The sequence below is a fragment of the Heterobasidion irregulare genome, assembly GCF_000320585.1.
Source record: "Heterobasidion irregulare TC 32-1 unplaced genomic scaffold scaffold_02, whole genome shotgun sequence".
In the NCBI taxonomy this organism is placed as follows: domain Eukaryota; kingdom Fungi; phylum Basidiomycota; class Agaricomycetes; order Russulales; family Bondarzewiaceae; genus Heterobasidion; species Heterobasidion irregulare.
The window spans coordinates 1-27,174 of NW_009258198.1; the positions used below are offsets into that span (position 1 = coordinate 1).

Here is a 27,174-nt window from a genome sequence, read left to right on the forward strand (position 1 = left end):
AGCAGCAGACAGGTTCATCATGTCAGCCGCGTATCAGCTTGGCTGAGTCTTGATACGCGGCTGACATGACGAGCCTCACTGCGGCTGGAGAGGCTCGTCATGTCAGGTGCGTATCAGGACTCAGCTCTGCTAATACACGGCTGACATGATGAACCTGTCTGCTGCTGCACAGGCTCGTCATGTCAGCCGCGTATTGGCAGGGCTGAGTCTTGATACGCGCCTGACATGACGGGCCTCTCCGTGGCTAGATAGGCTCGTCATGTCAGCCGCGTATCAGGATTCCGCTGTGCCAACAAGCACAAAACCTGCACAAACTCGACTCTACATGAATGAGACAGCCTACGAGCATTAAACTTACAGATGCCTGCACTGTGAGTATGTTCTTATTATATCTTATTGTACCCTTTATTTCTCGCACTCGGCTTTGCAAACAGACGATGGGCCTCTGCATCGCCGAGGGCATGTACTGATACATGATGTTTCATTCTCTTTTCCTTAACTTCTACTATCTACAGATCCTCGAGGGACTAACCTTTCCCTTCCCGACCCCGTCTCTGTCCTCGTCCACGCCTATGCCCCCGCTCACCGCCGCCTCTTTCCCCTGCGCTGCCACGATGTCGGCTGCGGAGGCGTTTTAAACCTGAGATAGCGGGGATCGCGGTGGGGGCTTTGCCTAGCTTCTTCGCGTCCTTGATGGCCCTCAGCTTCGCAAAGCGAGCTGGACGGACGTTGGCTTTGATGCCGCACAGGACGATGGTGCGATCGCGCAGCTCGACCTCGCCCTGCCGGATCTTCTTGACGATCTCTAGGCCGTGCGCGTCCGCGACGTAGCGCTGCTTCGCGGGCGAGGTGGTGCTCTTGGCAGCGCCGGCCACATGGTGGTGCGCGTAGCCGGAGGCGGAGGACAGGGTGCGCTCGTGCGATGCGTGCGCGGCGGTGCGCAGCGTCGAGTGGGCGTGTTTGGAGAACAAGGCGTCGGGCGGTAGGGTACCGGGGAGCGTGGTCGTGCCCTCGCTTCCTAGGAGAGAGCAGGGGAAGAGACGCGGCGTGAGGAGCCGCTTCCGGGTGTGCGCAGGTGCGCGGGACAGGCAGGGCCGGGCAGGGAGGGGCAGGACTAGGGCTGGGGGAGGGCTAGCGAAAGTAAGTGATACGGACCTTTTTCATGGCATTCCTCTTCGCACCTTCTCTTCTCATTGACAACTCTCCTCACCCTCGCCGTCGACGCGCTGAAGCATGGGTAGCGTGACGATTGCGACACGCTGTGCGCAAGGGCGAAGCACGGGTGTGGCGGCGGCAGGGGCGCGTGAGGGAGTAGTCGAAGGAGTTGTTGTGACCGAGTGAACGCGTGTGCATCGGGCCAGGAGGATGGGAGGACGAAGGCGAAGGAAGTGGGTGGTGGGTGTGCATGGTGTCGAGGCGAGGGCGAGGGGACGAAGGCTGAGGTTTGCGCGCGGACAGACTTGAGTTAGAGACGGGTGCGAAGGACTCAACTTCGCGTCGCGCCCACGCGACCACTTAATTAACTTCGTGACTCTCCAGCTCCCGCTCGTCCGCCTCAACCCTTCACTTGTTCCCTCGGCGTCGTGCACACGCATCCCTTCGACCCCACGCCTGCGCCCATCACTGTCTCGTTTGGCGTGCTGCACGGTTTCCACGGCGATGGCGTCCCGCTCCACCAACGCCCCTACGCCCACGCTGCCCGATGGCACGCCAATCATCGCAAATGTCCGAGCGTCAACGACGACGACAACGAAGGCGACCAAGATGACGATGACAACGACAACGACGCTGAGGAAGATGACGCTGAGGAACAGCGGCGGCGGCGGAAAGACAAGGGGGAACAGAGAGGGCACAAACGGGGTACGTCGTCTTTCTTTGCGTCGACCTGCACATCCGTCCCTCCCGCTCTCGTCCAGTATATCCCTCTCTCTCTCGGCTCCCTCGTGCGCTCCCGCTCGGCTCGTTCGATGCCACGACCGCTCATCTGCCTCGACTACTCGTTCCCTCGGTCCCTTGCACACGCGTCCCTTCGAACAGTTGCTTGCTCCCACCGCTGTCTCATTCGACACAATCCACGGTCTCCACGGCAGCGGCGTCCCATTCCACCAACACCCACGAACCAACGCTACTCGACGAGGCGGAAAACCACGACAACGAGGAGGAGGACGAGAAGGAGCACAGAAGAGGGAGGAAACGGACGACGAGGACATAACCATAGGTACGTCGTCACTCGCCCCAGTTCCTCCCCCGTACACGCACACCTCTCGCCCTCGACCTCCTCTCCACGTCGCCCTCAACGGCATATCCCTCGACTCTACCCGCCCCCTCATCTCGTCCGCTCAACCTCTCCCACATCCGACCCGCTCTCCCGTCCGCCCCGCTATCTCGTTCGACCCGCTCTCCCGTCCGACTCGCTCCCCCGTCCGACCCTCTCGACCCGATCGCTCGCTGTGCTACCCTCCCCGCTCTCCTCGCACGATCTCATGCCCACTGGCCCGCTGGCCCACCGGCCCGCTGGCCCACCGGCCCGCTGGCCCACCGGCCGGCTCGCCCGCATCGTCCACATCGCCTCGCGCATCGCATAGGTTTCCCGGACCTACGCTCGACTGACCCGCATCTCCCGCTCGACGCCGCGCTCGCCTGCTCGCTCCAGCTCGACACCACCGCCGTCCACCACCCCGACACGTCCTCCGCCTCCTCCACCTTCCCTCTACCTCCTCCGCCTTCTCCGCTGTCGCCACCACCACCACCCACACCACCACTACCACCGCTTCCTCCAGCTAACGCCGCTCCTCTGAGTTGTGACGCACCATGCCCAGCGCCGGCGGCCGAGACTGCACCGTGCAGGACCAGTCCAAGCCCATATCCGCCACGAGCACCGCCCTCCTCCGCGCCGCCCTCCTCGACCAGACGGCCGCTGCCGCATCCGCATCCGCATCCTCGCGCACCGGCCGGTGCTGACGGCGACATCAGGCTCGCAGTTGCCGCCTCGGACGACACCGACTCGACGACACCGACTCGACGACGCCGACTCGACGACGCCGACTCGACGACGCCGACTCGACGACGCCGCCTCGACCCTACCGCCTCGACGCGGCCCTGTCCCGACCACGCCGCCGCCTCAACGCTTCCGTCTCTATCCCCACTCCCGACGACGACACCAGGTTCGCAGCCACCGCCTCCGACGACCTCGACTCGACTCCGCCGCCTCGACTCTACCGCCTCGATGCTACCCCCTCCACCGCCAGGCTCGACCACACCTCGACCCTGCCCGGTGCCGACGACGGTCCCAGGCTCGACAACGCCGCCTCCACGTCCGATCCCCACCACGCCGCCGCCTCCACCCTGCCGCCTCCACTGCCGGTCCCTTGCCTCGACAACGGCGCGTCGCCCGAGGTCTCGTGAACAACCCCGGCCTCCTCACCCCAGGCTCCTCACTCGACGGCGCCTCCTCACGTTTTCATCCACCCCGCCTGCTCCTCGACAACAACAGCGCCCGCTCGACACGACGGCCCTGACGACGACACCGAGGCCTCCGCGCTGCTGCCTGCACGCTCGGTCCCGATGACCCCAGGCGTGCAGCAGCCTTCTCGATCCTGCCAGCTCTTCACGCTGCGGCCTGCACGCCGTCTCTACACGCCAGGTCCCGACCACCTCACCGCCTGGACCTTGCCTCCCCGTGCACACCACCGAGATCGTCAACGGCGAGGCCTCGACGGCCCTGCCTCCTCGCCAACACGGCGTCGCCGCCTTCCCCTCGCCGCCTTCTCCTCGCTTCCAACGGTGGCTCCCCGAGGACGCGGTGTTGCCCGGTGTCTCGTCATGCACAACCGCGGCCTCGTGAACCGCGGCGTCGAGGACGTGCCTATGACGACAGCCTCGTCGCCGTCTCTACCACATGTGGGGCCGCCAACACAGGGGTCTGGCAGGGCCCTGATGTGGCGTCCGCCGGGCGCGGACCCCTCCTGATGCTGTCTCCGACCACGCACGGCGTCGACGGCCACCGGCCCGCCCCGATGAGGCCGCCCAGAACGACCAGAGATTCGACGAATGGTTCCTCAGTCTCAGCCCCGACGACGACGACGGCCACGAGGCTGCCTCCTGAACCATGACTCAACACCTTCCACGACAACTCCTCCTCCCCGATACCTCCTTCTTGATGGCAACGGCTGGAACCTGTACGGACATGTCGGAGGCGGCTAAGAGGCGGCGGCCTATATGGCTAGGGCAGGGGACGACGACAGGGTCATTGGGCGCGCCTCATGCGGCATGTATGACGGCGGGGTCGACCACGCGGGGGCGTCCACGATGAGGTCGAGGTGATGTCCACGGGCAAGCTTGATGACGACGAGGATTACGACGCCGCGTGTGATCACTGAGATCGGGCGCGCGGTGTCCATCCGCAGGGCGATCAAACAGGAGCTAGGGCAGTACACGCCCGCCCCAGCATCAGCATCGAACGAGTTCTCGCCCACCCTGTACTCGGTCGAGGAGGCAAAGCCGGCGGCGCCTGTGCAGCGCGCGAGCTCATCGTCGGCCTCGAACAGGCGCGTGGACCGCCCAGAGGAGGACCACTACCCGCTGCAGCCCAATCTGCTCCGCCAGCAGCCGCCCTACTCGGCCGAGTCGCCGTCGAGGCGTCTGCCATTGTCAGGGCGCTCGTCAGGCGACGGCCGCTTCCGCAAAGCGTCGTCGGAGTGCTCAAGCTCCGCGGGCTGCTCGCCGCCGCCAACCTTTGGTTAGGTGCCCAAGGGGAGCACAGCGGGCATGCTCAGCAACGACTCGGCGGTTGCGGAGGGCTCGGAGGATGCCTGCACAGAGCTTAAGGTAATACTTGTCTTCTGATGGTTCATTTACCCCGCACTCACGCTTTTTCACAGCCCTCTCTCGAAGCGCAGACTGAATCAATCGTCTACACCATCCAGAGCGTGCTGTCCGGCGTCCGCTCGCCGACGCCCTCACCGATGCCCTCGCCGACTGTCAATGAGAACCTCACGCAGATCATCACGATCGTGTCCAGCATCGTCGCCGTCTGCCACGACAACCTTCCGCCCGCGTCGGCGCAGCAGGGGAACGACATCCTGCGCGAGCTCAGCAACCACGCGAACAAGCTCAGCGAGGTCCAGGCCATGCACGACACTCCCACGATGCAACCTCGGACAGGGTTGACTCCGCGTGGCAGCATTTTCGACGTCGAGTTCGGAAGCCATTCCCATCCCTATCCCCATCTTTATGCCCATGCTCATCTCTCCATCTGTCTTCTCGTCGTCCATCTGGAAGTCACGCTCGTTGTCGGCCTACCGCTGACTGCACACCTCGCAAGTCCAGTGCCGCTGTCAAACAACTGCTCCAACGCTAAGTTCTTTCGGCTGCTCAGCACGTCCGCGTCCTCGCAGTAATACGGCGAGTTGTCTCTGCCCGTGATCATGCCCCCGTCGCCGTCCTCCGCCCTTTTCCAGTCGCATAACCGACTACGCAGTGCCTAGTGACAAGCTGGATGCTCGAGCGCGACGCAGACGTCACGCTTTGGATGAGCGGCTATATGCGCATGTGCAATTGCACTAGCAAACTCGCCTGATGTTCCACTAAATTTGCTGAGCACCCAGGCCATGGCTCAGTTTTCTTTGCGTTGCCAAGCAGGCATGAGAATTAGTGCGGAGACCAACGATGTATACACGCGTCAGAATTGCAGGCTGTTTAACTTCAAGCAGCCCAACCTTCAACACCTTCCGTGTCCGGGGAGCGTATCCATGCCATCGCTTCCTGGCTCGAATCTCTGCTCGAGCTCTCGCACAAGCTCCACGCCCGACAAGCTGCCGCTCGCTGCTCCTGTGTTTTCTTTGTTCTATTCTTTGTTGTTCTTGCATTTTCGCTGTTTTTTTTTTCATTTTCGTTCTCTAGTGTCTCCTTACTCTTGACTTTGTGTCTTTCCCCTGTCCTTCTCGTCTGTCCGTCTGTCTGTCCGTCTACTGCTAAACGTTACATGGTAGCTGGCAGCGGCTGAGCGCTGTGAACTTGTATGATATCGCGCGTTGCGCCGTCTATTGCTCTGAAATGATGAAACTACGGTAATACAAAGGGGCATAGCGAACTAAGGAGTAGATCATCAATTTGGCGTCGTCGGACAGGGGCCCTGTTCTCATGCGCGAGGACAGATGGACAAGCGAAGGAAAGATCGCGACGGCCGTGATATGTATTGGAGGAGGGGGATATCCCATCCTAGTATACAGCACCTATCCCGCGATTGAAGGTTCAGGCGAGGCCGGCGGCTCCGTGATCACGCGCAAGACGGATAGCTGCCGCGCAGAGCACCATCTCCATGCTGAAGTCGAAGGTTTCCTCGCTCGAGTCATTCGTCCAGGCGTCCCAGACCATGTCACTGCCAAGACCCTGTGCATGCTCGACGCCATCCCTGCTCGCCCTATCGTTCCGCCATGAGCCTCTCCACGCCCCTCCCCTCCCCTCCCCCGTCCCCCCTCAGTGCACGCACCCGCCTGCGCCTGCGATCCGAAGTTGCATGCGTACGTTCCCTCGTCCCCTCGAGCCCACGCCCATCTCCTTGAGCCCACGCCCGCCGCCTACTTAGTACCCTCAAATCTCTACGCCGTTGATGTTGACATTCACGTTCCTGCCTTCGAGTGCATGTGCACATGCGTGTCTTCCTCTCCACGCTACACATCTGCGCCACTCAGTACCCTCCCGCTTATCGCCTCCAGCCCACGCTCGTGCATCGCCTGGACCCTCCACGCTGCCCCGCTCTCTCCGCACTTGTGCTCAGCGCCCGCGCACAAATCATCGCGAAGAGAATGCCACGTACGCTTCAGTGCGTCGACGAGGAGGGTGAGGCAGCAGAGAGATGAGCTAGGAAGACGAAGGCAGAGCATTATCAAGGTCCGTACAACCCGCTCTCGTCCTTTTGGCCCGCCCTTTGCTCGCAACCTCTGCGGCCTCCTTGATGCCATGCCCGCTCGCTCACTCGACCTCTTCGATAGTCAATCCCGCCTCTGATGCGTGCACATGCGACCCTGCGACCCACATCCGCCCGCACGCGTCCTATCGATCCCACAGCCGTCTCCTCTAGCACATGCCCGCCCGCCGTGACATGACGAGCCTCTCCAGCCGCAGTGAGGCTCGTCATGTCAGCCACGTATCGGGACTCAGCCCTGCCAATACGCGGCTGACATGACGAGGCTCTCCAGCCGCGGACAGGCTCGTCATGTCAGCCATGTATTAGCATGGGTGGCTTCTTCACCTCTTAATGGCCTCTTTAGCCCTGCCATACCCCTGTCCTACCCTGAACCTTCTAGCTTTTCAGGTAAGAATTGTGGACTGGAGACTCGGTTTTTTGAGCTTTTCCCTCAATTCTGTATTTTGCCTGTACCATCTTCAGTACTCCATGTCTACTAATGAAAATATTAGGGTACCATGACAAATACATTTTAAGCCTATTGAATCAGACAGAATTGTGTGCAACTTCGGATTTGGTTCCCAAAACCCAGACTGTGCTTCACACAGTCTGCTTTTAGGGGGTAGACTGTTTAAATCCATATCTATTGAGCCCCTGATTCAATCTTGCTGCTTCTGGGCCTCAAAGTTGAAGCAGGGTATGAAGATTACAGAAGGGATTTTTTGATATTTATATTTGCATTTAATTGGCAACACAGTAGTTTCGGATATCGGTGGACTCAAAAGTGTCAGTAATACTACTAGCCGCCGGCCCAGCGCCACAATTTTCCAGTGTCGCCCTCTATTTATGGATTATGGATGGATAGATAGGGATGGATGGATTCGCCGCCCTCGTGAGAAATATATATAGGCCCCCTTCGCGGCTGCTGCGGCTCTGTGTCCATGGGAGCTACGTTGAACAGAGTAACGATGTCTTTGATCAAGCTCCCCCTGTTACTTATCGGTTCCCTTTGTGTCCATCGTAGCGTTACCCCTCCTAACGCTGCACCACCCTCGGGAGAATTGTCGAAGCACAAAGATTTATGGCCAAGTTCGTATTTTTCTTGGGGCCCAGGTGTGACCAAGGTAGAGACCCTCTCCCCTTATACTACACTGTCCCTCTCACCGTGGATTACAGGGTTTGATGTGGGCCGTATCCCTCTGCGAAGCACTGGCCATATGTGCCAGCTACTCCGAGCACCCTAATCCCATCGCACGGCTTTTATTCTCTTATATTTCGAAAGAGTCAATTGGATCGACAGCCATCCGAATTTCTCCATCGTTCCTGGTCAGCATCACCTTTCTTGTCATCTCAGCAATCATTCGCACCTTGTGCTATCGGGCACTCGGCCGTCTCTTCACATTCCAAATCACCATACGACCCAAACACACGCTCGTGACGAGCGGCCCGTACGCTTGGGTTCGCCACCCAAGCTACACTGGGAGCATCTTGGGATTCACGGGATCTGTCTTATGCGCACTCAGCGAGGGGTCGTGGATCAGAGAGTGCGGATGGCTCGAGACCTGGCGGGGAAAAGCGTTCTGCTTATTTTATCTGATGTGGAACATCCACGTCACGCTTGTCATGCTTTGGAGGACGAGTCAGGAGGATAAGATGTTAAAGGAAAAGTTCGGCGCGGAGTGGGTGGCTTGGAGTAGGAAAGTCAGATATAAGCTTGTACCTGGCATTTATTAATCGCGGAGACTCGTCCCTTATAATGTCGGTATGTGCGTTTTGGATGTTCCTGTGACAACTGTCGATTATCATCCATATGTTCACCCCCACAATTCCTCCGAGGACGGCTCTGATATCGGTGAGCCGTGAGTCTCATTTTGGGCTCACTTTCAATGTCGGGCGCTTGAGTATATTGATCAATCTGATCGAAGCCCGAAGCCTCACGAGCATGTAGAGGTTATCTGTCCACGGGACGTATTGTGAAACCGCGTGTCCTCATACATCCTAGATATCCCGCTGCTGGTCACTTGCAAACTTGCCACTGGAGCCGGCGCGTTGTGCACATAGCGAATCAATATCAGGGGAACCAGTAGAGCTCGCTGGTATGTAGGCAGATGTAGGCTCGTAAAGTGGCTCGGTCAATAAAAGAGAGAACATTGGTGCCTCGTGCCTCGGCGTTCGACGGCTTGATGGTGGATCTAGCAACTATCTGGCACCTGACTATTAGAAGTCAGCGTGCTTCTTGGACCGACTGAGACACAACTATCGCCGTATTAATTAAGCTACCGAGACTATTGGTTTTGCGATTTGTGAGTATCCTCGACTCCGGCCGTCTTTGACTCCCAGAATGCGCGCCCACATTTCCCCATTGTTTCTGTTGCTTTTACCGCAGAATCTCATATTTTCTTCCTTTGCCTTTGCGCCGAATCCAATCCTAGTATCAAACGAGCTCGAACACCTCCTCGTCGACACAGGCGGTGCCAATGACGGTGGTTTCAAGCGCGCAATCACACCATGCACGAACTACGTGGAAGGGAGTCAGCTTCTGGGACGGGAGACAGCGGCGCAATGGATTCGAGTGGCCTTTCGTACGTGTTTAGCTCTGAGTTTTGGTGCCAGGCAGAGCCAGTCGCTGACAGCTGTTCCACCTTAATGCATGCAGATGACTTTGTTACTGCAGACGTAGGTACTGGCGTGGGCGGTTTGGACGCGTCGATTGGGTTCGAGACGCTTCGTGCCGAGAATAGTGGAACGGCTATGAACGACTCGCTCACATTCTTCGCGCCCTTCGTTAACGCTCAGGTATCCAGTAAGCGATGCTGGTTCTACAGATGTTTGCAATGGATTTCTCAAGAACGTGTCAGTGGCGGATATGATAGCGTTGAGCGTAGTGATGATGATAAAAAAACAAAGAAGACGAAAGAGGTAAGACGACGCTGAAAGAGGTAAGACGGCCCGGGCGCGTCGAGATTGAGCAGCCATACCAGCGGACCTCATGAAGGATGAGGGGGGCGTTGCGTGCCGCGACGGATGCTGGGAGGCGAGAGCTCAATTGCAAACTAGGCTTCGAGGCAATCAGGCAGAATGATTTGGATGCACGCATCCACGGAAGAGGGTAGCGACGCGAGATTAAACCCGAGGAATGGACTGGCACGCAGAGACGCGAATCTCGCCGGTTGTGGACACGATCGGGGTTGCATGGAGTCGTGCATTCGTGCAAGCGACGGATGGATGTTACACCAAATGTACGCGAAGGGACGACGAGAGGGGACGAGAGAGAGATGGAATGGAAAGAAAGAAAGACGGGCAAGGGGAAAACGGGCAAAGGAGACGCACGCTTCGTAAAAGCCGCCGCCGATCATTTCGAGGGAAAGGATGGAGCCCTGCGATCCGGCAGGGTCGTCGCGAGCGCGGAGAATGCGGGTGCGCGCATTTTGGCGCCGACGTTGGTCGCGTGGGCGGCGATTTTGTGCGCGGAGGAGCCCGTCGCGGACGGGGGGCGTGCGCACAGGTATGCTCTCAGGTGCGGTGCGCATGGGGACTGAGGCGTGCAGAAGGCTCTGAGCGCGCTAGATGTGCACCTGGGTTGCGTGGTTGGAGAGCCGAGGTGGCCTGGGCGAGACTGTGAGTGACGTTGAGCGCGCGCGCAAAGGCAAGGCATGTCGCCGCTCAAGAACGCGCACGCGGAAGGCCTCAGCGACGCGGGAGAGGAGTGCAGGGTAGACGATGGGGGCGCGTCAGCCGCCGCGTCTCCTCCTTGCCGATCTTCTGCGTCGCACGTCGTGCGAGAAGCTCCCCGTCCTATACCGCTCATACAGCAGCCAAGGGTGGAGGGGGGCGTGACGCCGGGGGAAGGCAAGGCCGGCCAGTGCGCGAGGATGCGGATGCGGATGCGGATGCGGCAGCGGCGGCCTGGTCGAGGAGGGCGGCGCGTATGTGAGCGGTGCTCGCCGCGGACATCGACTTGGAGCAGTCCTGCGAGGTCCGGTCGCGGTCGCGGCGGTTGGCGCTGGGCATGGTGCGCAAGGACTCGGAGGAGCGGCGTGAGGAGGTGGAGGAGGAGGTGGTGGTGGTGGTGGTGATGTGGGTGGTGATGGTGGTGACGGTGGACGAGGCATCGGAGGCAGAGGTGTTGACGAAGGTGGAGGAGGCGGAGGATATGCTAGGATGGTGGGTGGTGGGCTTGAGGAGACGCACGGGCGCGGATATGGGTCGCGAGCAAAGACGGGTGCGTGGCGTTGAGGAATCGCGCGTGCACGCATGAGCACGAGGGCGATATGGACTATGGAGGGGGCCGAGTGAGTGAGCGGGCTTGGCATCGAAGAGATTGAGGGGGTCTCGGGGACACAAACAACGGGCGGGTGAGAAGGCTGAGAGTGGGAGGTACAGACCTTGGTAATGCTCGGCCTCCCTCTTCCTAGCTCATCTCTTTGCTGCTAGCTCCTAATCACCTTCCTCGTCGATGCACTGAAGTGCGTGTGGCATGATATTTACGATGCTTCGTACATAGACGTAGAGCACAAGTGAGGCAGGAGCGGGGGCGCGTGGAGACATGGCGACTGTGTAGGGACGGCGGGGTCTCAGCAGGACGAGGAAGGGTGAACAAGGGCACGACGAAGTGATTATGTTGCATGGGATCGTAGCAATGGCCGTGCGTGGGATCGACGAAGGAAACGACATGCGACGAGAAGAGGCAAGAGACGCCAGGAGGGCAGCAGGCTGCATGATGTGCAGACTAAGCTACTCGCTAACAAACAAATATGGGCGAGAAGGCAGATGAGACGCACACAGAAACAGAACAGGCGGTGCAGCAGTGAGGAGCATGAGGGCGGAAAAAGGAGGGACAGGATCGCCACTGAGCCAGACGTGCGCAGGGATTGAACCATCATAAAAGGACCGTGAGATTTGCCCGGCAACTATTATCCTTTGATACGCCATAGCACCGCCAAGGCGGCGACGCTGAGCATGGCACGCCCACCGTCGTCGACATCTGTGCTGAATGTTGAACCATCTGTCGACACAGTGCCGTGAGCGAATGCACGAAAACGCAGAGAACAAAGCTCACTGGCGCCAGGTGTGCGCCCTTCAGATCGGCGGCGGCGGCAGACGAGGCATGTGCAGCGTCATCCTCCGTCGTCATCGTCGTCGTGGACCCTGTCGATGCCTTCTGGACCGACGACTCTGAGGTGATGGCATAGTGCTTCAAGGACATGATCCTCGCATCGTCGCTTGCATGACGCACGTCCGAATCCGAATCATCCTGCGCCCAGGGCACTCGCGTGCGTGCTTTGGAAGCTGACTGGCGCTTGTCATCGAGCAGTGTCACGCCCTCGAATGAGCTCGCGTACCCACCGTCGTCCTTGTTCGACTCGGCCGAGTGCGAACGCGATCGGCCTCGGGAGATTGTCGATCGTTTCCGCCGATGGCGCTTGCCCGAGTCAGACGAGATGTTGCGTGGACTGGGGGGTGTGACGAGCCTGACACCGTTGCGCTCGTTCACGTTCGCCTTGAGTCGGTGTTGCTGCAGCGTCGCGAGCCCGGCATCCACCTTCGCGACGGCGCCGTCAAACCCCTCCTCAGCAGCCCGCACGCGCGCCTCCCAAACCTCACGCGCCTGATTGATCCGCATGCGCTCCTCAGCCCATTCCTCACGGACGCCGCTCCACTAGCCCTCGACACCCTTCTTCCACTCAGCGATGAGTGAGGTGAGCGAGGCGCGCTCTTGACTCACCTCAGTGACATGCGACTGTATATCGGTCTGCGACGCCTGGACGAGTGACTCGAGCAAGGAGACCTTGGGCTCAAGCATGGAGGTGGTACTCTGCGCAGCAGCCTGCTGGGCTTGGAGCGTGCGTGAGAGCTCGAGCGCAGATTCGAGGTGAGAGGTGAGGGCATCGATGCGCTCCTCGAACACGGAAGACGTCGAAGGCTGAAGAGCAAAAGGCTCTCGTAGAGGGGGCGGCGGCGATCGTGAGTGCATGTTGAGCACGTCAAGGTGCATTTTGGATCTGCCATGGATGTCCATGCCCATCCCTGTAGGCTCCGGTGTTATCGGTCGACCTAGCTCATCTCTCCGCCGCCGCCGCCGCCGCCGCCGCTCCTCTTCTTCTTCCTCCGCCGCCAGCTGCTCCTCGTCCTCCTCCTCGACGCACTCCAGCTCGTGGGGCATGACGGTTGCGATACTCTGCGCGTCATCGTCGTCGCCGCCGTACTCGCTGTCGTCGTGGTCCTTGGCACGCAGCGTCCCTGAGCATTGTCTGCCGCGTACGCTGTCTAATTCGCATTTTTCCTTTATCAGCTCGCGGAGGGTGCTAACTTCACGCTTGATGGCTTTGTGCTCAGAGAGCATACCCTCCATGGCGCGGATCTTATCGATGAAGCAGGCAAGAGAGACTTGAATGTCCTGCAGTCGAAACTGCAGCTCGATAACTATGGCAGGAGTTGGCGCCGAGTTCTCACTAGTGAGCAGCTCAGTTGGAGGCGGTGGCTGAGGCGGTTAGACGGGAGAAATTCATTGGGGGTATGGAGGAAGATTCGAGGAAGAACGTACCGATCGCACGAATTCCCGCAATCAAACGACCCGACCCACTGCTCCTCCTCCTCCTCCTCGCCGTCTCTATGCACCACGGCGCACGCCTTCTTCTCTCCCTCCCTGTATGCAAGCTGCTTCTCCACTTTCCTGCACTAGCACTGCACTGCCTCGGACACGCGCCGGGATGGCACGACTCCACACAGACGTAGTTCCCGCACGCGAGCCACTTTTCGCAAGCGCGGCCGCAGGAGAGGTCCACGCGCGCGGTGTCGGCGGTCGAGGACAGGAGTGCAGGGGCGTGGGACGTGCAGGAGCAGGGACGCGTGTGCAGGGAGGCTGGCGCGAAGAGAGGCAGTATACCTCGTGAATATCCTCGTCGCACGTCCCTTCTCTCCCCCCAGCGTGTCTTTCCGCCACCGACCTTCCTCATTGTGGTCGTTGTTGTCGTCGACATCGCGGTCGTTGACGCTCGGACGGTCGCGATGCTTGGCCCGTCATCGGGCAGCGTGAGCGTGTGGGCGTCGGTGGGGCAGGACGCCTCAGCGACGGTGATCGTGGGTGGCACCGGGAAAAGAGATGGTGGCGAGCGTGGGCGTAGGTGTGGACGAGGTTAGAGGACGAGGCAGGGATGGGACGGATCTGCAGACAGCAAAAGTAAATAAAAATAAAAATAAACGTCAGTACACGCCTTCGGCGATGCTTGCTTTCTCAGGGCATCGGCGGAGGCCCATCGTCCCGTTCGCAAAGTTGAGTGTGTGGAAGAGAGGGCATCGAAGAGTAGGTTAGAAATGTACTCACAAGACTAGTCAGATTGATGCTTGTCCCGGTTTCGCAATCCATTGTTGCGTGGGCAGCGGGGAGACATGTTGTCTGTGAGAACCTCCGTGCAATTGGAAGCTGGATCTGGTCGAGTCGAGAGCTGGCGGTCAGCGCAGGTCAGCGCAGATCGACACTCTCTCCACAACTTTCGCCCACACGTCGTGTGGGTGAATGGGGCCATGGTGTAAAGACATAGCCTCTTTTTTAGGAGAGGAAGAGATGGTTTGCAGGGTCGTGATATACATACAGAGAGAGAGAAAAAAAATCTAACTACAGGTAGAAGGGGTACTTGAAAAATAGCTAAGAGTGGGAGCGCGTATATGTGCACACAAAGCATGTGAAATCAGTTGCTGATAGTACGAGTGGGAGAGTATGTCAGATCCTCTCATGGCGTGTGTGTCAGGGTGCTACAGAAGGCGGTTGGAGCGTGTCGCCATGTCCCACCCATACTCAGACTCAATGTCAACATAATGAAGACTCACTGTGCAAACAATAACGATCCCTCACTTCTTCAGCGACCAATCTACCTCAGGCCAGCCTAGCTGCTCCCACTTGACGCTGCGTCGCAGTGCGGTGACGTTCCTGATAGACAAGGTGTGCTGTGTGCATGTGCGGGATGTACTTCTCGTGGCGCTCGAACATGTCCAGCACTCACTTGCGTTCTGTTTTCCCTATGCATGCTCGGAGTCATTTGTGATGTTGCAGAACGTGCTAAGGGCAGGTGTGTAGTCTGCGGCAGCCTGGCTCGCCACCAAGCCCAAATTAACCTTCGGCGAATTTGGGCTTGGTGGCGAGCCAGGCTGCCGCAGACTACACACGGCCGTTTTTGCACTTTGCTAGACTTGTCCACTGCGGAACCCTCAACATCGAGGCGTGCGCGGGCCGTGTATCTTGCGCAACTCGTCCGCTGTGGATTGTTTGATGCCAAGCATCACCGACGCGTACAGGCAAGGGCAGTGGGAGGGGTAGAGACGTGGGGAGAGATGGAGGGGCTGGAAGATGAGTCTATATGACGCTGTACAGCTGAGCTTGCAGGACCGCACGAAGAAGTGCAGGGTGGGTGTGGGGGAGAGGGTGGTGCGCGCGCATACCTTCTGGAACGCGATGCGCACCGCGTCTTTGCAGCTTCCGCTTGAGGCAGAGTGCGGCGCGGCGCACACGGACTGGAATGCGCTCGCTTCCCTGCGGATATCGCAATTCCTTTGGCATGAGCGTGGGAATTGATCTGGGGAGCGAGAGGGGAGCCGGCGGGGACGACAAAACGAGGGCGTAGCATCAGAGCACTTCGAGCAGGCAAATAGGCGAGAGGTCGAGTGCGCATGGGGTCTCTATAATAACGCAGAACGAGAGAGGGCGGGCAGAATGACTGAAAATGTGAAATATATGTGAGGAGGGGAAGGAATGAATGTGCAAGGACAGGAGGATCGATAAGGTCGACAGTGGAAGGGGTCGAGGGGTCGAGGGTGGGGGTCTTGGGTGGCAGGCGTATATGGAGTCGAAAGGACGACCATGCGTGGGTCGAGCGGAGGGACAGGTGTGCAGGGGAAGACTGGCGCAAGGAGAGACGACAACGTACCTTCATGACGCTCGTCCTTCTCATGAGATGTTGGAGGGCACTGTGTGCCGACACAGTCGGACTGTGTGGCGCGACAATCAACAGACTGTGTGCGGCACGGCCGGACTGTGTGGCGCAGATTCACCGCCAAATCTCGGACTGTCACCGAGAATCCGGACTGTGTGGCGCTGAACCAGCGCCAAAATCCGGACTGTGTGCGGTCTCGGCCGGACTGTGTGGCGCAACAGAGAGACTGTGCACAGTGTGACAACAGTGTGACGACTGTGGGTCCGCAATCTCCCGACTGTGTGCCGCCCTTTCCCGATGCTGACTAAACTGTGTCTCCCGGTTGCAGAATACCCTCAACATCACAAACAATTACATATCTCTCGATCCCCTTATCCAAATGATAAAATTAGGGGATGATTTGAAAGGTAGTGTATGTAGGAGCATTTTATTAGTTTGGCAATGGAAATCCAAGGACAATTGTGGACTGGAGACTCGGTTTTTTGAGCTTTTCCCTCAATTCTGTATTTTGCCTGTACCATCTTCAGTACTCCATGTCTACTAATGAAAATATTAGGGTACCATGACAAATACATTTTAAGCCTATTGAATCAGACAGAATTGTGTGCAACTTCGGATTTGGTTCCCAAAACCCAGACTGTGCTTCACACAGTCTGCTTTTAGGGGGTAGACTGTTTAAATCCATATCTATTGAGCCCCTGATTCAATTTCACTGCTTCTGGGCCTCAAAGTTGAAGCAGGGTATGAAGATTACAGAAGGGATTTTTTGATATTTATATTTGCATTTAATTGGCAACACAGTAGTTTCGGATATCGGTGGACTCAAAAGTGCCGGTAATACTACTAGCTTTTCAGGTTAGAATTGGCAACACAGTAGTTTCGGATATCGGTGGACTCAAAAGTGTCGGTAATACTACTAGGAGCGAGAGCAGGTAAGCGCGATGCGCGGGGCGGGGGTGCCTCTCGAAGGTGCGTTTGTGGTGTCTTGTGCTCGTGATAGGTCGGTTTATTGGGGGCGCACAGTTATGTGGAACGATATAGATCTCTACCATTCGCTGCGCGATTTCATATCTGACCCTATAAGCTATCCCCCGGAGGAGATGCGTGCGTTCACGCGCGAGTTGGTACGTCCTGCAGCTTGACCTTGTTCTGGTACTGATCAATGGACTTGTGTGCACGTTTGCTTGTCTGTCCTCAACCACCCATAGGCTGCGAACGGACAGCACTGTGCGTACAATGCCTCTGTCCTTGTCTCTTTTCCATCATGCACCGTGCACTCATGATGCCAATGCCGACCCTGCAGATATCCCGATCGTAGACGCTGCTATCGGACACGTCGCGAATGCCACTGATGTCGTGCGTTTTCCCCTTTGCACTTCTCTTATCACTGATACCAACGTGTCGCCCGCATGTTCGTGCAGTACGACCCGTACACACGAGGAGTTGAGCAGTGCGTGTCGTTCTGTCGTACGTATGTGTGTGTGCGGGGCTGATGCGAGGTGTGCTTAGGGACGTGTTCATTAAGAACCCAGACGGGTCAATATACATCGGACAAGTCTGGCCGGGGTACACTGTGCGTGATCCTTAAGGCCCCCGCCCTCACTGCATACTGACCATCAGGGCTGCTTGCTTCATCTGACCCCTCTTCGCACGCGTAGGTCTTCCCGGACTGGTTCGCAAACGGCACAGAGGCGTGGTGGGCCGATGCGCTGCGTAACTGGAGCGCGGCGGGCGTCGAGTACTCCGGTATATGGCTCGACATGAACGAGGCGAGCTCGTTTTGCGACGGTGCGTAGAGGGATGGCAACGGTGGAGGAGGGCGGGTATAGATGCAAACGGGGAGGAGAAAATCGTCAGTCGAAGCGAGGTTGGGAACAACCTCCGCCAACCCTTAGAAAAAGAACAGAGAACATGAGTACACATTTGACATAGCGGGTGCAGCAGAGGCATGAGCGAGCTGGATGTGCCCGAGGACATGAGCGGCACCTACAGTTACCAGGAGACGTAGAACCCTTGTAACCTATACCCACCCGTAACCTCCCGCTCCGGCTCGTCTCGGGCTCAGGGTATACTAACGCAAAGCTCGCGTTGCCCCAGGAGGGCGAACCAGACCCACATAAGCCGTGCGAGCTAGGTGCCGTTGAGGACGACAAGATCAAACGGAAACGGTGGCTGGACAAGCTCCTATGTGTGGCCGAGCTTGTACAGTGTAGGCGCGAAGTTGAAGTAGGCGGCGCGTTCGAGGCAGCGGTAGGCCTCGCCCTCATAGGCATCGCCCGCGGGGATCAAGAGCGTGAACAGGTGCGGGGGCCATACACGGATGCGGGGTGGGTGATATCGATAGTCGCTGCGGTTGCGGCACACTGGAGGGGAATAGCAAGGAGACAGATGGCCCATGCGTCGGCCATGCCCATGCGCTGCGGAGGAGAGGAGGGTCGAGGTTGGACGAAGCCGCAGAGACAAGTACGCACATAGAGGAAGTTCTCGTCACCATGCTTGAGTCCGCACTCGAAGCAGTCGTTGACGCGGGCAGCATCGCCGAAGGTCTCGTAGCCGTAGCCTGCGCGGAATGTGTGCTCGCAGTCGTAGGAGGCGGAGCGGGGAGGAAACTGGGGGAGGACCCGGATGCGGCAAGGTTGGCGCGGCGGCAGTTGGCCTCTGTGACGTAGAGAGAGGGCGGGGTGTGCGGGAGCTGGCGATTGGCAAGCTAGACGATGAGCTGGATGGCGACGTGTGCGGGGTGGACGAGGCTCTGATCTGCAATGTTGACGGGACTCGGGAGCGGGGGCTCCGAGGCAATGGAGAGAGAGCGCAACGAGATGTCGAGGCGATCGACGAGGGAGAGGGCATCGTGGGCTCATGCGAGCTCGGAGGCGGCCGGCCAGCGGAGGTCTGGATTGTGGGGAGAGCAGCGGCAGGCGAGGCGACGGCAGAGAGGGACGCGGTTAACGAGAGCAGGCTGCCGTTCTGGGAGCTTTGGGCCTAGGTGAGGGAAGGTGGAGCGGGACTGATAGCGAGCGCGCTCATGGAGGAGGCGAGAGGGTTGCAACCGGTCATCGGACGTGCGGGCGGGAGGTAGGATGGATGGAAGGGCTGTGAATGGAGGTTGTGTCTGAAAGCCGGAGGACTTGCGCAAGGAGGTGTTCTAGAGCGATCAGGAGTCAGCGGAGTTGGAGGGAGGGGAAAGAAGAAAGGCTGCCGAGGCTGCATGTCTGGGGAAGGGACGTGCGGAAGGGATGTGCATGCGCAGGGTCGAGGAACGGGGCGCCGAGGAACGGGGCGCTGAGGAACGGGTGGACGGGAAGGATGAGGGCGAGAGGCACGCACCTTTGTACCGCTTGGCATGCTCATCGAGCGTGCGCCCATCGTCGTCGTCGTCGTCGTCCGTGCCCATCCCTCTTCCCAGCCCGTCTCTCTGCCGCCGTCGCCGCCACCGTTTCTCTTCCATTTTCTCAGCCACGAGCCGATGAGGTTCAGTCGAGCACGGGACGGTCGACGAACGAGAGTTCGAGCGTGAGCGCTGTCGAGCGCGCGTGAGGGTCGAGAGGTCACATCAGCAAGAGGACGAGGTGAAGTGAGGATATGAGGATGCGGGGTCGAGCGTGTATGCGGTGTCGGCGATGATGCAGAATGAGGGAGGAGTGAGCGGAGGGGTGGACTAGAAGTCGGGCGTGCGTGCATGAGCTGGAGGAGTTGCGCGTAAGCAAATGTGGGTCGCAGGCAAGGGCAAATGCGTGAGCTCAAGAATTCCAGTGGGTCGAGGGCACTCGGCGGCGGGCAAGGGGCAGAAAGAAAGGATGAGAGAGGGAGGTACGGACCTCGGTAACGCTCCTTCCTAGCTCACTCTCCGCCGTCAGCGGCTCCTCGGCCTCCTCTCGACGTGCTGTGATATTCGCGATGCTCTGTGCGCGTGCGCGGAGCGCAAGTGCAGCGGAAGCGGGGGGTTGGAGGTTCGGCGACGATGTAGGGACAGTGACTGTTGAGAGACGGCGGGGTCTCACCAGTGACGCTAGACGAGGGATGGAGAACGAGGGGATATCTTGCGTGGTGTCGAGGAGACGTGCGTGCGCGCATAGGCTTGGCGGCGGGAGCATACACGTCAACGGCCTAGGCGGTTGGGCACTGGGTGGGCGGTGGGCGTGGACTCAAGGAAACGAGGGGACGCGCGCACGCGGATTTGGGTCCCAGGCGAGGGCGGGGGCGTGCGCGCAGAGTGCGTCAAGCTCGGCGTGTGGGCACGAGGGCGGAATCGACGCTCGGGGGGTCGAGCGAGCGGGCGGGCGGGCATAGTGCCGGTTTTCAACAGTGCGAGTGTTTACGGAAAATTTGCAAGCTAAATCAAAAAAATACAGTACATAGAAAATCAAGGCAGCAGATAACAGGGCTTTTGAAGATGCAAGCTTTCTCAGGGCCGAGGTGGAGGCCCGTCGTCCGCTTGCATCACTCGTCCGCTTGCATCACTGAGAGTGCGAGGGAGGGAGAGCGCGAAGGAAACGGGTATCGAGATGTAAAAGGAACAAAAGGTAACTCACAATGAAAGGTTCGAAGTGCTGGTTTTGCGACCGATCGTCCCGTAGGAAGAAGAGGACGTGGACGATGGCCTGTCGGAAAATCTCAGGCTTGCAGGCTAGCAGAGGATGTCGACGTTGGCACGGACAGGGCGTGGGCGAGGGGTCGTAGAATTAGAAGGGTAGGGCAGACAGGTCAAATACGAGAAGTACGTGTGTGGACTGGAGTGAGAGACAACAACCTACCTCTATCCCTCGTCGATGGCCTCGTCCTCGAGTCCGTGCCCACTCTCCTCTCAGCTCGTCTCTCCACCACACTCGTTCCTCGTCCTCTGCCACCAGCTAGGTCTCATCTTCCTTGTTGACACTCAAACAGCTGCGATGCTCTGCGTGTTGACGGGCAGTGTGGGCGCGGGATTGTTGTCGGAGCAGATGCCGCCGCCGCGGAGACCATGGATGGTGGGTGTGGGAGTGGGATGTCCATTGACGAGGACGAGAAGGTGCAGGCGGAAAGAGAACGAGCAGTCGTGGTGTTGAAGGCGGAAGAGGTCCATCCAATTGATCGCTGGTGATGTGGGACCGCGGAAAACATCGCATGTTATGAGAGAAAGACTATGCGTACAGAACGGGTACATGTACTGAAAGCACCGAAAGCATCGAAAGCACTCAAACCAAAACAGACGCGGAACAGATATAGGAAACAAAACAAAGTCTACACTGCCCTATTGGATGGGCCAGCATAGCCCTGCGCCGCCAGCTGCTGTCGGAGGAAGGCAATCTCATCCTCTAACCTCCTTGCCCTCGCGTCGGCCTGTGCCCTCGCCGCTGCCTCCTCCCTTGCCCTCGCGTCGGCCTGTGCCCTCGCCGCTGCCTCCTCCCTTGCCCTCGCGTCGGCCTGTGCCCTCGCCGCTGCCTCCTCCCTCGCCCGTGCTTCCGCTGCCTGTAACCTCGCATTATTCGGATCAGTCCTCGCCTTTTCCACAACTTTCGTGAAATGGTGATTGTAACGTGGCAGAATGTAGTCCAGTGGTGGGTCTTTGGGCTGGATGGTGAAAATTGTGAGGAAGCGCCCGGCACGGAGAGGGCCACGGAGTGCGTGATCAACTGATCTGCCACCGAGGCGGGCGCAGAAGACGTCGTAGATGACGGCCGCATACCAGTAACATTGTCGCGAGACAACGTTGTAAATAGGCGAGTGCTCATACACCGCAACCAGCAGGGCGGCAAGGTTATAATCCGTCACGCGCGAGGTGAACGTGAGCTCGCGGCAGACCTGGTACGGGCTGTCTACTCCTTCGTCAATGCTGCCGATAGACGCGCCATTTTGCGGGACGTGGATGTAGTCGAGCGCGTGCGCCCCCATAGGGGGTATCGAGGAGGATGCGATGTTGGCGTAGGTAGAAGAGGTCATGGACGAGTCGACCGAGGTGTAGGACGAGCTGTGGAACCAGGCGGGCTCGGACCTAACATTCATTTGGCCAGTCTGAGCGGAAAGGTCGACCCCTGGCCGGATCATCTCATGGGGGATCTGGCCGGTCTCGATTGTACGCTCAACGATGACGGGAACGATGCGGGTGGCACTGGCTGAAATGGGGTAGATAAACTCGATGATAAGGAATTCGTGCCAGACACCGCGCTCCCGCTTACAGTGCTTAATTTTGGCGATGTACGGGCGGTAGTAGGGAATGGTATCTGCAGAGACGAGCTGCGCCCAGTTGAGCACGTGACGCTTGATACCTTGTGGGCAATCGGGGAAGTAGGCAGGGTCGTTAGGGAAAGACATGTTTGAACGCCAGAGGAAGCGGAAGGGGAATGCACTGGAGAAGAGGTTGTGCAGAGAAGATAATAAGTGCATGGTTGCAGAGGGCAAAGAACAGCTGAACGTGATGCGAGGGCTATGGGCAAGGCCGTGGGACCGGCAAGGACACACACACATACAGACGATTGTGGTATCCTCTGTCCGGCTAGTACACACTTCCTCTGCGTGGCCTCCGGCACCCTGTCCAACTCACCATGTATCAACCAGCATCCCCGTCTCTGTGCTCGGGTCGATCCCATCTCTATGCCCACACGCGGACCGCTCGTCACACCGTCGAGCCCAATCCCGCACTCATCCAGATGCAGTGCGCCATGTGTCTTCTTGTGCCGCATGGTCCAGTCGTCGACGTGGGTGGCCTCGGCGAACAGCAAAGTGAGCGCCCGCAGATGGAGTGTCGACGAGTCATGGATAGGACAGGAACTGGGCGTCAGTTGGGCTGCTTCGAAAGATATGGTCCGTGTTCTGATCAAGGTGAGTGCTCCGCATGCTCTCCAAACCACCGTTTATGCCTTCTACCTGGCCGATAACTCCTCTGCCATGGAGGACGATGAGCGTGTGAGAAGCAAAGGCGGCAAAGACAGCGCAAAGACTCGCATCGACCAAGTGACGTCACGTGACTCCCCTCACGCAGGGCACTCGCTGATAATTTCCACCTCTTGCAGCCTCACAAGTTCCCCCCGCTCCACCGGTTTCTCGTCATCTCGAGCGGTACGATAAGAAGTGCCGTAGCTATACAATGACTGTGCTTTCTGTACAGCTTGATCGTGTCTCTAGCCAACGATGGGCGCTCATCAATGGTTAATATCTTCCCCCCAACGCCCTACAACCAGTCGCTCCTCATTGACCGAGAGGACATTCCACATCGAGTGGGATAGTAAACTCATAAACTAACTAGCTTGGCGGCTACAGGACTATGGACGACGAGCCCGACGACAATGGACGCAGTTTCCGCGCACAGGTATGCACAACCTTTTACCGATAGCTGACTTTCGATTCACTTTAGATGCCACAGGTAATTCTACAGATGCCCTTTGCAGTGACTCAAACTCAGCAGCGCCGCGAGGAGGAGGAGCTGCGCACAATGGGAGCAGACATTATTGAGAGATCTGACAATGAGAGAGGTAAGTCGGTAGCTCATAGGAAGGGAGTCATGTGGCCGCCAGAGCATAACGCACTGTTCACAGCGGACCAGATCATGCCGAATGACCACAGCGGACAAGACAAGGACATCAAAATGGCACCCCCAGTGAGTATGTTTAGAACATACTGCCTATTCTTTTGACAACCTCACGATGCATAGAATCGATCTATCGGTCCTTGCGACGCTGTCATCCAACTCAAACAGAAGCTCGTATCGAATTTGGAGAGCACGGATATATTTTCATGAGTGTCCAGCCATCGCAACGATGCTTTGACGGACTTGAGAGTGCACAGAGAATGTCATAGAGAGATCTGGCGCACATTGGAAGTGCTGGAGGAGCAAAGAGGCCAAGACAGCGGCCTTGGCAAGTCGATGTCAGCTATCGCGAAGAGCAGACAAGAAATATTCACAGCGCTCACGCGCGAGATCTTCTACTGTTCACCAGCCCTCTCACTCAACCACCGCCTCGCCGCGGCGAAGCTTTTGGGCTTCCTTTGCGCCTCTCCTCCTTCACTCAGCATCTTGGAGAAGATCTCCGTCTATCGTGATGTTCTTCACACACGACATTACATTCGCGAGGGAGAAGACCTTGCTGACCTCCTTCGTGCCCTCGAGGCCCTGTGTCAGTGTTCGGACCTTTGGTATCTCACGTTGGCATTGGAGGAGCGTGCATCTTTGATGCGACAGGCGCTCGTACTTTCCCATGCCGACAAACACCTTATCACCTCCCTTGCGAATGTTCTATTGATGATGTATGGCCGCAGCTCGCGACTGGAGCACCTCCAGGAGGCAAAGCAGCTCGCAGAGGAAATGAGGCAGCGCGAGGCAGGGTTGGACTGTGCGGTGCTGAGCACGATGGAGACCCATCTGAACGAGACGGGCTCCTCCTTGCCCGACATCGACACGTGGCTAAAGCTACATTGCAGGATCACCACTCTTACCCCAACCACGCACGTGGACTGCCCTGAACGACTGATGACGTTCGAGACCGCGATGAGGGAGCGGGGTTCATCTGCGAGGGACCGTATCGAGGCGCTCAAGGAGGCTGAGAGGCTGACAAGCTTAGGTTTCGGAGTGAGTAGCCGATTGAAGGTTCTGAACGAGCTTGTACGCCAATGTAGAACGATCGGAACGGAAGATGCCTCACAAGAAGCGTCACGGCTCCTGGCATACCGTGCGGAAGCTTACCGAGCTCACGCGTAAAAAACTACCACACCCATTCGACCACCCTCATGATAAGTCCCGAACCTCTAGTCTCTACTCCGCAGCCCTCGCCTTCGATGCTACCGCCCAGCTGATGCGGCACGCCCTCCCACAGCTTCTCTGGGTAAACCCTTTCCATGCCGAGCATCGTATGCTCAGTAACCCTGCCGACAAGACGGAAGACTACGCGCGCGCGTTCAGACGCGAGGCGCTCGCGCTTGGAGACATCGCTACAATGGAGCATGGAAGCCAAGAGAGGGCGCATGCGTGCGTTGCACATGCATTGGCGCTAGTTGCGACGAATAGGCTAGATGTACTGGACCAAGCGGTTGGGCTTTGTTGAGAGGCGCTCCGCGGGTTCCGAGACGGACCTGAACTATCTACACCTGTCTCGGAACCGCTGAGACGGGCGCTTTCAGCGTTCAGTCACGCTTCATATATGCGCTACACACACTTTGGTGCTTAGTCGGACCTCGAACAGTCGGTGAGCGCGCTTAAGATATGTCTTGTAGGTGTCACGGGCCCCGAGCGATTTGCCTTTTACAATCCGCTGAGCATGTCGCTGGAGGCCCGCTTCCGGCGTCTAGGACAGCAGGAAGACATGCGGCTATCCATCGAAGCCTGTCGTGCGTTTCTGGCAGAGAGCGGAATCCATGACCCGATAATCCAAATGATCGTCTTTTGGCGGCTCTCCAAGGCGCTCGTCGCATATCATGACGCTACCGGGGACGGCGAGGTGCTGGACAAGGCGGCGGGCGTCGGCCGTGACACTGTGAGGCTCTGTGGTGAGGACCATCTGCTGCTGGCTGTGATCCTGGCACTGCAGGGCACGATTCTCCGATAGTGCTTCGTCATACATGAGAATGAGGAGGATTCAAAGGCAGCATGGACACTTGCATGTGTGGCGACCCACGAGGCCTCCGAAGGCGAAGACCAGAACATGATGGACTCCGTGGCAGCCAAAGGGATGTGCACTTTGGTGATGTGGGAGGACGGGGGCAAGGTGGAGGACTTGAGTGCGGCGATTGCGCTCTTTAGAGCAGTAGCAGAAGAAAGGCACGAGACGCATCCGGACAGAGCGGAGGCGCTCTTCAGACTTGGAGATGCATTGAAGAGACGGTACCAGCTTGAGGAGGGCGAGGATAATCTCGTCGAAGCCATCTGCCTTTGTCGAGACGCGTTGGAAGCGCAGACGGACACACGGTACCCACGATACCCCTTCTGGGCTGCAGGTCTTGCCGCGTGTCTGCTAGAGGTCGCGAAAAAAGAAGCCAACGCGGACGCGCTCGACGAGGCGGCGGTGTGGGCCGAGCTCGCAGTTTCGCTGACCCCGGAGATGCACCCGGGGTTGGCGGGCGTGATGGTGGCCTGGGGCGATGTCGTATACGCGAGGTATGAATCGCGAGGAGACGTGAATGACCTGGATGAGTGCCTGCACATGTACGCCCAGGCAGCGACCTCGACGACTGCTCCGAGCGGACACTGTCTGCGGTACACTAGGATATGGGAGGCCGTCGCCACGAAACACCGTCATGCCTCGGATGTCGGTGTTCGACGCGCGCCTGCAGCAACAGCTTCGCACGGTGAATATAGGGCGGTCTGTGCAGGCGCGACATGACATTCTCGCGAAGAGCCCGATCGAAAGCTCCCGCGCGGCTGCACACGCGATTCGAGAGGGGGAGCTGGAGCATGCGATAGAGCTGCTGGAGCATGGCCGGTCCGTCGTTTGGCAGCAGACGCTACGGCTTCGGCCGTCGACGGACAAGTTGCACCAGGTTTCACCTGCCCTCGCGGGTCGACTGTCCAAGACGATAGGTGAACTCGACGGCATGAATGTTGAACCATCTGTCGACACAGTGCTGTGAGCGAACGCACGAAAATGCAGAGAACAAAGCTCACTGGCGCCAGGTGTGCGCCCTTCAGATTGGCGGCGGCGGCAGACGAGGCGTGTGCGGCGTCATCTTCCGTCGTCATTGCCATCGTGAACCCTGTCGATGCCTTCTGGACCAACTCTGAGGTGATGGGATAGTGCTTCAAGGACATGATCCTTGCATCGTTGCTTGCATGACGCACGTCCGAATCCGAATCATCCTGCGCCCAGGGCACGCGCGTGCGTGCTTTGGAAGCTGACTGGCGCTTGTCATCGAGCAGTGTCACGCCCTCGAATGAGCTCGCGTACCCACCGTCATCCTTGTTTGACTCGGCCGAGTGCGAACGCGATCGGCCTCGGGAGATTGTCGATCGTTTCCACCGATGGCGCTCGCCCGAGTCAGACGAGATGTTGCGTGGACTGGGGGGTGTGACGAGCCTGACACCGTGGCGCGCGTTCCCATTCACCTTGAGTTGGTGTTGCTGCAGCGTCGCGAGCCCGGCATCCACCTTCGTGACGGCGCCGTCAAACCCCTCCTCGGCAGCCCGCACGCGCACCTCCCAATCCTCACGCGCCCTACTGAGCGGTGGCTGCGAACCTGGTGTCGTCGTCGGGAGTGGTGATAGAGACGGAAGCATCGAGGCGGCAGCGTGGCCGCGTCGAGACGGTAGGGTCGAGGCGGCGTCGTCAAGTCGGTGTCGTCGAGTCGGTGTCGTCGAGTCGGCGTCGTCCGAGGCGGCAACTGCGAGCCTGATGTCGTCACTAGCACCGGCCGGTGCGCGAGGATGCGGATGCAGAT

General features: G+C 58.7%; 19 protein-coding genes across 19 annotated transcripts; 12 read left to right on the plus strand and 7 right to left on the minus strand.

The window, feature by feature from the left end:
* Positions 1–527: 527 nt before the first annotated feature.
* HETIRDRAFT_309331 (uncharacterized protein) lies at positions 528–1,097 on the minus strand (the record flags this gene model as incomplete). Its single annotated transcript, XM_009543574.1, has 1 exon — positions 528–1,097. A coding segment is annotated over one exon (570 nt), but the record flags the coding sequence as incomplete, so codon positions are not given.
* On the minus strand, positions 991–1,537 carry HETIRDRAFT_407304 (uncharacterized protein). The gene is made up of 2 exons (XM_009543575.1): positions 1,233–1,537; positions 991–1,140 (listed from the first exon to the last, which is right to left on the minus strand). Exons 1-2 carry the CDS (start codon positions 1,405–1,407, stop codon positions 1,115–1,117), a joined length of 201 nt encoding a protein of 66 aa, XP_009541870.1. The 5' UTR covers positions 1,408–1,537; the 3' UTR covers positions 991–1,114.
* A 227-nt stretch (positions 1,538–1,764) lies between these two features.
* On the plus strand, positions 1,765–3,969 carry HETIRDRAFT_457205 (uncharacterized protein; the record flags this gene model as incomplete). Its single annotated transcript, XM_009543576.1, has 6 exons — positions 1,765–1,860; positions 1,917–1,943; positions 2,240–2,733; positions 2,820–2,954; positions 2,982–3,396; positions 3,430–3,969. 6 exons carry the CDS (start codon positions 1,765–1,767, stop codon positions 3,967–3,969), a joined length of 1,707 nt encoding a protein of 568 aa, XP_009541871.1.
* A 372-nt stretch (positions 3,970–4,341) lies between these two features.
* Positions 4,342–4,743, plus strand: HETIRDRAFT_108666 (uncharacterized protein; the record flags this gene model as incomplete). Its single annotated transcript, XM_009543577.1, has 1 exon — positions 4,342–4,743. The coding sequence occupies one exon, from the start codon at positions 4,342–4,344 to the stop codon at positions 4,741–4,743; it is 402 nt and encodes a 133-aa protein (XP_009541872.1).
* On the plus strand, positions 4,423–6,070 carry HETIRDRAFT_378979 (uncharacterized protein). Its single transcript, XM_009543578.1, has 2 exons — positions 4,423–4,827; positions 4,881–6,070. The coding sequence occupies exons 1-2, from the start codon at positions 4,768–4,770 to the stop codon at positions 5,397–5,399; spliced, it is 579 nt and encodes a 192-aa protein (XP_009541873.1). The 5' UTR covers positions 4,423–4,767; the 3' UTR covers positions 5,400–6,070.
* Positions 5,306–6,070, plus strand: HETIRDRAFT_378982 (uncharacterized protein). Its single transcript, XM_009543579.1, has one exon. The coding sequence runs from the start codon at positions 5,610–5,612 to the stop codon at positions 5,916–5,918; it is 309 nt and encodes a 102-aa protein (XP_009541874.1). The 5' UTR covers positions 5,306–5,609; the 3' UTR covers positions 5,919–6,070.
* Positions 6,071–6,434: 364 nt separating this feature from the next.
* Positions 6,435–7,081, plus strand: HETIRDRAFT_448251 (uncharacterized protein; the record flags this gene model as incomplete). Its single annotated transcript, XM_009543580.1, has 3 exons — positions 6,435–6,521; positions 6,693–6,840; positions 6,993–7,081. 3 exons carry the CDS (start codon positions 6,435–6,437, stop codon positions 7,079–7,081), a joined length of 324 nt encoding a protein of 107 aa, XP_009541875.1.
* A 794-nt stretch (positions 7,082–7,875) lies between these two features.
* HETIRDRAFT_310617 (uncharacterized protein) lies at positions 7,876–8,641 on the plus strand (the record flags this gene model as incomplete). Its single annotated transcript, XM_009543581.1, has 2 exons — positions 7,876–8,031; positions 8,084–8,641. The coding sequence occupies 2 exons, from the start codon at positions 7,876–7,878 to the stop codon at positions 8,639–8,641; spliced, it is 714 nt and encodes a 237-aa protein (XP_009541876.1).
* Positions 8,642–9,248: 607 nt separating this feature from the next.
* HETIRDRAFT_414121 (uncharacterized protein) lies at positions 9,249–9,777 on the plus strand (the record flags this gene model as incomplete). Its single annotated transcript, XM_009543582.1, has 3 exons — positions 9,249–9,489; positions 9,564–9,703; positions 9,766–9,777. 3 exons carry the CDS (start codon positions 9,249–9,251, stop codon positions 9,775–9,777), a joined length of 393 nt encoding a protein of 130 aa, XP_009541877.1.
* A 2,247-nt stretch (positions 9,778–12,024) lies between these two features.
* Positions 12,025–14,273, minus strand: HETIRDRAFT_443377 (uncharacterized protein; the record flags this gene model as incomplete). The annotated part of the gene is made up of 6 exons (XM_009543583.1): positions 12,025–12,082; positions 12,112–12,566; positions 12,633–13,359; positions 13,452–13,580; positions 13,635–13,918; positions 14,232–14,273. The coding sequence occupies 6 exons, from the start codon at positions 14,271–14,273 to the stop codon at positions 12,025–12,027; spliced, it is 1,695 nt and encodes a 564-aa protein (XP_009541878.1).
* Positions 14,274–14,790: 517 nt separating this feature from the next.
* On the minus strand, positions 14,791–15,834 carry HETIRDRAFT_308751 (uncharacterized protein; the record flags this gene model as incomplete). Its single annotated transcript, XM_009543584.1, has 3 exons — positions 14,791–14,996; positions 15,118–15,257; positions 15,344–15,834. The coding sequence occupies 3 exons, from the start codon at positions 15,832–15,834 to the stop codon at positions 14,791–14,793; spliced, it is 837 nt and encodes a 278-aa protein (XP_009541879.1).
* Positions 15,835–16,775: 941 nt separating this feature from the next.
* On the plus strand, positions 16,776–18,820 carry HETIRDRAFT_109324 (glycoside hydrolase family 31 protein; the record flags this gene model as incomplete). The annotated part of the gene is made up of 10 exons (XM_009543585.1): positions 16,776–16,803; positions 16,858–16,958; positions 17,043–17,061; positions 17,138–17,190; positions 17,256–17,284; positions 17,344–17,407; positions 17,493–17,622; positions 17,900–18,135; positions 18,204–18,405; positions 18,486–18,820. The coding sequence occupies 10 exons, from the start codon at positions 16,776–16,778 to the stop codon at positions 18,818–18,820; spliced, it is 1,197 nt and encodes a 398-aa protein (XP_009541880.1).
* On the minus strand, positions 18,817–19,179 carry HETIRDRAFT_308594 (uncharacterized protein; the record flags this gene model as incomplete). Its single annotated transcript, XM_009543586.1, has 1 exon — positions 18,817–19,179. One exon carries the CDS (start codon positions 19,177–19,179, stop codon positions 18,817–18,819), a length of 363 nt encoding a protein of 120 aa, XP_009541881.1.
* A 208-nt stretch (positions 19,180–19,387) lies between these two features.
* On the minus strand, positions 19,388–20,122 carry HETIRDRAFT_101221 (uncharacterized protein; the record flags this gene model as incomplete). Its single annotated transcript, XM_009543587.1, has 3 exons — positions 19,388–19,492; positions 19,653–19,873; positions 19,939–20,122. The coding sequence occupies 3 exons, from the start codon at positions 20,120–20,122 to the stop codon at positions 19,388–19,390; spliced, it is 510 nt and encodes a 169-aa protein (XP_009541882.1).
* A 795-nt stretch (positions 20,123–20,917) lies between these two features.
* Positions 20,918–22,130, minus strand: HETIRDRAFT_378998 (uncharacterized protein). The gene is made up of 2 exons (XM_009543588.1): positions 21,179–22,130; positions 20,918–21,136 (listed from the first exon to the last, which is right to left on the minus strand). Exons 1-2 carry the CDS (start codon positions 22,123–22,125, stop codon positions 21,055–21,057), a joined length of 1,029 nt encoding a protein of 342 aa, XP_009541883.1. The 5' UTR covers positions 22,126–22,130; the 3' UTR covers positions 20,918–21,054.
* Positions 22,131–22,375: 245 nt separating this feature from the next.
* Positions 22,376–23,379, plus strand: HETIRDRAFT_407315 (uncharacterized protein). Its single transcript, XM_009543589.1, has 5 exons — positions 22,376–22,764; positions 22,824–22,915; positions 22,980–23,119; positions 23,174–23,282; positions 23,346–23,379. Exons 1-2 carry the CDS (start codon positions 22,405–22,407, stop codon positions 22,899–22,901), a joined length of 438 nt encoding a protein of 145 aa, XP_009541884.1. The 5' UTR covers positions 22,376–22,404; the 3' UTR covers positions 22,902–22,915; positions 22,980–23,119; positions 23,174–23,282; positions 23,346–23,379.
* A 447-nt stretch (positions 23,380–23,826) lies between these two features.
* HETIRDRAFT_438128 (uncharacterized protein) lies at positions 23,827–24,600 on the plus strand (the record flags this gene model as incomplete). The annotated part of the gene is made up of 2 exons (XM_009543590.1): positions 23,827–24,456; positions 24,486–24,600. The coding sequence occupies exons 1-2, from the start codon at positions 23,981–23,983 to the stop codon at positions 24,598–24,600; spliced, it is 591 nt and encodes a 196-aa protein (XP_009541885.1). The 5' UTR covers positions 23,827–23,980.
* Positions 24,601–24,971: 371 nt separating this feature from the next.
* Positions 24,972–25,349, plus strand: HETIRDRAFT_141570 (uncharacterized protein; the record flags this gene model as incomplete). The annotated part of the gene is made up of 1 exon (XM_009543591.1): positions 24,972–25,349. A coding segment is annotated over one exon (378 nt), but the record flags the coding sequence as incomplete, so codon positions are not given.
* A 688-nt stretch (positions 25,350–26,037) lies between these two features.
* Positions 26,038–26,490, plus strand: HETIRDRAFT_407313 (uncharacterized protein; the record flags this gene model as incomplete). Its single annotated transcript, XM_009543592.1, has 2 exons — positions 26,038–26,366; positions 26,400–26,490. 2 exons carry the CDS (start codon positions 26,038–26,040, stop codon positions 26,488–26,490), a joined length of 420 nt encoding a protein of 139 aa, XP_009541887.1.
* Between the last annotated feature and the right edge of the window lie 684 nt (positions 26,491–27,174).

Bases quoted from the DNA above. Each gene is read 5' to 3' on its own strand.
- HETIRDRAFT_378979 (XM_009543578.1), top strand. From the start codon at position 4,768: ATGCTCAGCAACGACTCGGCGGTTGCGGAGGGCTCGGAGGATGCCTGC. The intron at 4,828-4,880 runs GTAATACTTGTC...GCTTTTTCACAG, and splicing joins ATGCCTGCACAGAGCTTAAG to CCCTCTCTCGAAGCGCAGAC.
- HETIRDRAFT_378982 (XM_009543579.1), top strand. From the start codon at position 5,610: ATGGCTCAGTTTTCTTTGCGTTGCCAAGCAGGCATGAGAATTAGTGCG.
- HETIRDRAFT_407304 (XM_009543575.1), bottom strand. From the start codon at position 1,407: ATGCACACCCACCACCCACTTCCTTCGCCTTCGTCCTCCCATCCTCCT. The intron at 1,141-1,232 runs CTTCAGCGCGTC...CGTATCACTTAC, and splicing joins CAATCGTCACGCTACCCATG to TTTCGCTAGCCCTCCCCCAG.
- HETIRDRAFT_378998 (XM_009543588.1), bottom strand. From the start codon at position 22,125: ATGTCTTTCCCTAACGACCCTGCCTACTTCCCCGATTGCCCACAAGGT. The intron at 21,137-21,178 runs GGAGGAGGCAGC...CGCGAGGGCAAG, and splicing joins CAGGCCGACGCGAGGGCAAG to GAGGTTAGAGGATGAGATTG.
- HETIRDRAFT_407315 (XM_009543589.1), top strand. From the start codon at position 22,405: ATGCCCACACGCGGACCGCTCGTCACACCGTCGAGCCCAATCCCGCAC. The intron at 22,765-22,823 runs GTGACGTCACGT...CACCTCTTGCAG, and splicing joins CAAAGACTCGCATCGACCAA to CCTCACAAGTTCCCCCCGCT.